This window comes from Phocoena sinus, chromosome 10 (assembly GCF_008692025.1).
Source record: "Phocoena sinus isolate mPhoSin1 chromosome 10, mPhoSin1.pri, whole genome shotgun sequence".
NCBI lineage: Eukaryota > Metazoa > Chordata > Mammalia > Artiodactyla > Phocoenidae > Phocoena > Phocoena sinus.
Genome location: NC_045772.1, coordinates 62,670,358 through 62,676,773, shown reverse-complemented (window position 1 = coordinate 62,676,773; position 6,416 = coordinate 62,670,358). Strand labels below are relative to the sequence as shown.

At 46.3% G+C, this 6,416-nt stretch overlaps 1 protein-coding gene across 2 annotated transcripts; it reads left to right on the top strand.

Annotated features, from left to right (window-relative positions):
• Positions 1–1,142: 1,142 nt before the first annotated feature.
• On the top strand, positions 1,143–5,446 carry DAZAP2 (DAZ associated protein 2). Of its 2 annotated transcripts, none has more exons than XM_032644905.1 (4): positions 1,143–1,294; positions 2,289–2,407; positions 2,823–2,991; positions 3,995–5,446. In XM_032644905.1, exons 1-4 carry the CDS (start codon positions 1,282–1,284, stop codon positions 4,315–4,317), a joined length of 624 nt encoding a protein of 207 aa, XP_032500796.1. In that variant the 5' UTR covers positions 1,143–1,281; the 3' UTR covers positions 4,318–5,446. The 2 variants fall into 2 exon arrangements, with proteins under 2 accessions (XP_032500796.1, XP_032500794.1); XM_032644903.1 differs by having other exon boundaries at positions 1,144–1,294; positions 2,823–3,068.
• The last annotated feature ends 970 nt before the right edge of the window (positions 5,447–6,416 follow it).

Sequence of the window (6,416 nt, the reverse complement as noted above, 5' to 3'; positions counted from 1 at the left end):
AACAAAACAAAACTGACTTGGGAACCTGGGAACCAGGATTCAAGACCTGACTTTGTAACCTGCTCACTGTGTGACTTAGGGCAAATCTCTTTAATCAATTCTCTCATTTGAAAAACAGGAATGATCAAACAAGCCCCGTCTGACACACAGGGCTGCTGTGAAGACCTGTGATGACCCCATAAAATCGTGCATTTTAAGGGTGCTCTGCAAACTGTAATAGGATACTGGAGAGAAAAACAAGGGATTGCTGAGTTGAAGTGAGTACAGCTCTTTTCAGTGGTTTAAGTCATTCATCAGCAAGTATTTATCAGGCTTCTAGTGTTTACTGAGGACTTTTCTTTCCAAAGCTTTCCCTTTTCAGATGCTTTTCTAATATTCTTCCTACAGTACAGAATGTAAACTCCATGAGGAAATAGTGTTGGGCTGTCTTGTTCAGCTCCATCTCTGTACTTGCACATAGCAAGCGCTCAGCAGATATCTTAAAATGGAGAACGGAAGGAAAAACTTAATTGCTGCCTTAAAGGATGGCACCTTTGCCCTTAAGAACAATTAAGTTAGAAGAGAAGTGATAACACGGAGAAAATACACGTAAGATGCCGTACTGGTGCCTGTAACAGGTACCAAAGGAAGGGCCGGGCCACAGGCACTGCTTGGCTACCACGAGTATGCCAGTTTAAGTGCTAGCTGCTGCGGGAGGGACACAACACAGCATACCCTTCTTTATGGTGAGAAAGCGACACAGAAATAAATACCGACTGTCTGCAGGACAGGCAGCGAAGATTCGAGTGAGGGGAATGCGTGATCGATAAATCAAGGGTTGGTGAGGAGAGCGTATCTCAGGCAGTTAGAGACGTTTGTAGAAATCTATGCCCCTTCGTGGAAAGACTGTCAAGGTGAGATGACCTTGAGGTGCTGTGCGTAGGTGGGAAAAGGTTCCGGAGAATAGTTTAATGGTACTGCCTCCGAGCGCCCAAGAGAGAGAAGTTCCTGTTTCGAGACAATACCTGTTATTTGGTTTTCTTCCAGTCGAAAGACAAGGGTAGGGGTTGGAGGACAAGACCCAGTGGGCGGGGCCAACACGAGCGGGCGGGATCACGTGGGCCCTCCCTCCAGCTACTGGAGGCCGGGCGAAGGGGCGGGGTTTCCGGTGGCAGCGGCATTCGGGCGTCGGGTGACGCTAGGCGGACAAATTGTCACGTGACACGGAAGTGACTACGAACAGGAAGAGGACGAAAAAAATAACCGTCCGCGACGCCGAGCCGAACCGGACCCGCAGCCACCATGAACAGCAAAGGCAAGGACAGGGGGCGGCTGAGGCCGCCGGGGGAAGTAATGCTGGCCGGGAGCGAGCGGGCCCGGAGCCCAGGGTCACTGGACGCCAGGCCTGGGGAGAGCTGCGCCGCGCTCCTGGGCCAGCTTCAGTGCCCGGGGCTGCGCCGGACGCCTTTGTCATTCTCGAACTACGGCTGCTCGCTCCCTCTTGGCCCTTTCCGCCTTAAACTCTGTGGCGCAGTTTGGAGCCGCGGGCTCGGGTTGGGGGGGGGGCTGTGAGGGGGGGGGGAGAAGGCTTGTCGAGATGGGCATCTGCAGGAGCAAATGGGGAGCTAGAGGTGAGATTTGGGTGGGCCAATGGAGAGCTGGCAGAGGCGGGGCGCCGCGCTCCGGAACCACAGGCAGGACCCCGGGCTTAACTAGTGAAGTGCCGGCGCTGGTGAGCGGGGCAGGCGGGCCCGACGGGTCTCTTTCCCCTTACCCTCGCTGGCGGCCAGAACGTCTCCTGGTTCCTGTGTCAGGACATTCCCCTCAACCCCCTCTCCGATCTCAAGGTTCACTTCCACCACTCACTTTATTTGGAAGTCGACCTTGAGTAGGAACCTGTGAGGTCGATGGGCCCAACCACCGTTATTCATGAGGTCTTGGTCGGTTACAGCCAGATCTTTGGAGACTACCCAGAGTAGAGAGACAGGACACACTCTTGAAACATCAGCAAGAAGGGGTTCCCAGAGCTGCCCTGCATTCTGGAAGGATCTTGGGCCCAGCTAGACTTTCCCCTGACACCAGTCTTCTCCTGGAAAGAGCTTTTCCTGTCCAGTTAGAATCCAGCATCTTCAGTTATAAGGGTGCAAAGAGGATGCTTATTTTCTTGGCTCCAGGGATCAGGCCCTTCAGGGCAGTCGGTCTGTTTGCAAATCTCTTTCTGCTTGTTCCGGCTAGGCTACCCAGTATGCCCTGCCGTATTTTGGTGACTCTGTATTCTAGGCAACATGCATTGTTTTCTTGTCTTCCAGGTCAATATCCAACGCAGCCAACCTACCCGGTGCAGCCTCCTGGGAATCCTGTGTACCCTCAGACCTTGCATCTCCCTCAGGCTCCACCCTATACTGATGCTCCGCCTGCCTACTCAGAGGTGCTTCCAGTTTATTAGACTTTATTAATGGAATACTCTTGGATCACGTTTTCAGTCTTTAGCTAAGTCTGACTCCACACATTTATTTACTCTCCACAAACAGGAAAGAATGCTCACATGAATAATCTAAAACATTATATAGTTCAGCAATTTCTGTTGGGGTTGAGAATGCATTATCTGATTATTTTATGTTATTTGGCACAGGCTGAGGTTAAGAAGATGAGTTTGCGTTCCTTGAGCCTAACATTAGCTACAGCAGGAAGTGATCCAGGAGAATATTTAGTGGCAGTGGAAAGGCAACTTGTGTAACTCAGAGTGTAATCCGCACAAGGAGAATTAAGAATTGACTCATTAAAGAGATCTGAAATACAAATGTCTTAAAGTAACTAGTTGCCTTCTCTTCTGCCTCTTTTAGCTCTATCGTCCGAGCTTTGTGCACCCGGGGGCTGCCACGGTCCCCACCATGTCAGCTGCATTTCCTGGCGCCTCACTGTATCTTCCCATGGCCCAGTCTGTGGCTGTTGGACCTTTAGGTTCCACAATTCCCATGGCTTATTATCCAGTTGGTCCCATCTATCCACCTGGTTCAGCAGTGCTGGTGGAAGGAGGGTATGATGCAGGTGCCAGATTTGGAGCTGGTGCTACTGCTGGAAACATTCCTGTGAGTATGACTTTGTCACAAAAAACTCAACCCTTGTGTATTTTAACTTTCTGAAATGACTACATAGTTATCCTTTCATCATCCCTGGGTAATAGTTGCTGGTATTGGTGCAAGCACTGACGTCCAGTAGTCAGGCAGAAAGCACTGGAGGGGGCAGAACTGTGGCAAGTCAGTAGCATCTGGCACATTCACTGGTGTCTGAGTTAATCAGATTCCTTTGTTTTCCTGTCTTAGGAGTCCTGCCTGCTGCTTTTCCAGTTCACTTTTGGTATTGGTCTAGTAACAACTGCTCATTCATTCCATAAGCATTTACTTAATATTTGCCATCTGTATGGCATTGTGTTAGGAACCATGATGATTAAAGAAGTAGAATGCACAGTCCCCATTAGATTACATTTAGAAAGATACTGGGGCCTTTAGTTATGTCTCCTGCTTACTTCTCTTATGTATGGGAATTAGAGCCCAAATGGTCCTTGCTAGGACCATCTACTCAATAACCACAGGCTAGGGATGAGGTGAGAATGCTGTCATCAGGTACAGCTTTCAGATTATCCAGGGCCATTTGAAAACTGTTGGACCCTGTGACATAAGGCCCTGGACCTAGTACCCGCTCCCTGTATTTTAGAATGTGAGTAGGAGTGATTTTTTTGCCCTGAAAATGCCTATAGGTCTGGACTACCCACACTCAGAAGGTATCCATAGGCTTTATCTTGGACCTGAAACCCTTTAAGTGAGTGGGTTTCCTGTTTATATCTTTGGGCTCACAGAGACTAGAGACCTGCTGTACCTGAATTGGTGGCATAGCTAGCTCTTTGAGATGCCATGGGTTAGCACACTGCCGTCTTCCTGACTGGTCCTCTTTCACCTTTGTCCACTTCCCTTCCACAGCTGCCCTGTGTCTAATCAACCTTGTCTTTTCCTTTCAGCCTCCTCCCCCTGGATGCCCTCCCAATGCTGCTCAGCTTGCAGTCATGCAGGGAGCCAATGTCCTTGTAACTCAGCGGAAGGGAAACTTCTTCATGGGTGGCTCAGATGGTGGCTACACTATCTGGTGAAGAACCAAGGCCGCCTCTGTGCCGGGAAAGACATCACATACCTTCAGCACTTCTCACAATGTAACTGCTTTAGTCATATTAACCTGAAGTTGCAGTTTAGACACATGTTGTTGGGGTGTCTTTCTGGTGCCCAAACTTTCAGGCACTTTTCAAACGTAATAAGGAACCACGTAATGGTAGCAGTACCGCCCTAAAGCATTTTGAGGTAGGGGAGGTATCCATTCATAAAATGAATGTGGGTAAAGCAGCCCTAAGGATCTTCCTTTAATTCCTCCGGAGTAATACTGTACCATACTGGTCTTTGCTTTTAGTAATAAAACATCAAATTAGGTTTGGAGGGAACTTTGATCTTCCTAAGAATTAAAGTTGCCAAATTATTCTGATTGGTCTTTAATCTCCTTTAAGTCTTTGATTTATATTACTTGTTATAAATGAACTGCATTAGTTATCTGCCTTTTCCTTTCCGTCCTTTGCTCCACGTCCTACCCTCAACCTTCGTCTTCCATTCCTTCCCACCGATCTCCATTGAATCAATGGTGCAGGACAGAAAGCCAGTCAGACTAATTTCCTTCTCTCCTTGCACTTCTCCCCACCTGTCATCTTTTAACTAGTCTTTCACAAAGGATCCTCTGAAACCCCTTGTGCCCCAAGCACAGACCCCATTACTTCTGCTTTTGCGTCTCCTCAAGCAAAAGTGGAGGGTGCCTTTTGGACCCTCTTCGTAGGTTGTCTCTTCATACATGAACCAAATTTGCAAACCCACATTTGCTTTGGTGCCAGAAAAACTGAGCTTTGTTTTAACAAAGGATGCAAACTGTTTTGTAAACAGCAGTTTGTGTATAATTTGAGGGGCACGGAGGAGGATGCATTTAAAAGCCTGATGACTCTAGAGCCAAATTAAGGGGAGTTTTCAGATCAAAAATTGGTTACCATTTCTTGTCAGTGTCTGATGCAGCCACTCATGGCTCCCAAGAATTCCTGAGCTGGGTAAATGGGGTCATATCCTGAATGCCTCACTACTAAATGACTTGAGTCCAGTGAAATCTCATTAGGGTTAAGAATATTTCAGGGATCCTTAATATTTTGATTTTTGTTCTCTAAAATTGGATTTTATTTTATTTTATCTTATAATTTCAGTTCATCTAAATTTTGTGTTCTGTACATGTGATGTTTGACTGTACCATTGACTGTTATGGAAGTTCAGCGTTGTATGTCTCTCTCTACACTGTGGTGCACTTAACTTGTGGATTTTTTATACTAAAAATGTAGAATAAAGACTATTTTGAAGATTTGAATAAAGTGATGAAGTTGCATTACACCTCACTTCAAGGATTCTTTACTCAGCTTGTTTTTAGATCTCTTCTGTATATATCTTCTTTTATATCCCACCTAGAATTCAGATAAGTGCTGCTGTCATTCTGGTTTTTTAAATGAAGCCTTTCAACTAAATGCAGGAGTACAAGGCTAAGATTTGACCATTTTCATGAGTTCCATTCTAGATGTTTAACTTTTCTTCATTTTACTTCCTAAGCTCTTTCAGATTCTTATGAGCCTATTGTGCCAGAGGAATTCCGAACATAAACTTAGAAATAAGGGAACGGTTGATTCTAACTTGCCCTTAAGTTTGACTTGAGGATGATGTTTTTTAGTATTTAACAGTTTGTGTAAGTTCAGGATGACCTTCAGTTTTTCCAAAATCCTGTTGGAGAAATACTGAAAACTCCTGGAACCTAGGTTGCCAAGATTGATCCCTCAACTCTTGGGTCTCACCTTGGGTGGACCTGAGCTTGAACAATGGAGGCAATATATTTAAGACCTCGACAGAGATACAGCTTAATTCCAAAGTAAACAATACCTGAAGAGCTAGTGATTTCTACCAAAACAAACATTGTACCTTTTAAGCATACCTCATTTTGAGACGAAGTTAGCTCCAAGAAGCCTCTCTGGGCTTGATATAAAGGGCACTGGTGGGAAAAGTGGTAGGTAGGTTGTTCCTGGTTCCCTCTGTGTGTACGCAGAATGGGTCTGGGAAATTCTGGCCCTTGTCAGGATGGAGGCTAAACAACTAATCCCCCAGGGTATGTTTCTAATGCCACTTCTAGGACAAACTTCCCAGGACCATCTTTGTTTCAATCAAGACCCTGAGATTATTGTGGGAACTTCTGAAACTTCCTTGGGGACCCCTTTGCTTGGGAGAGAACACAGGCAAAGGAGTTAAGTGAGCAAAAGAAACTGTCAAAGTTTAAGCAAAGATAAAGTGTAACGGTAGTTATTTCTTGCACATGAGAATCTG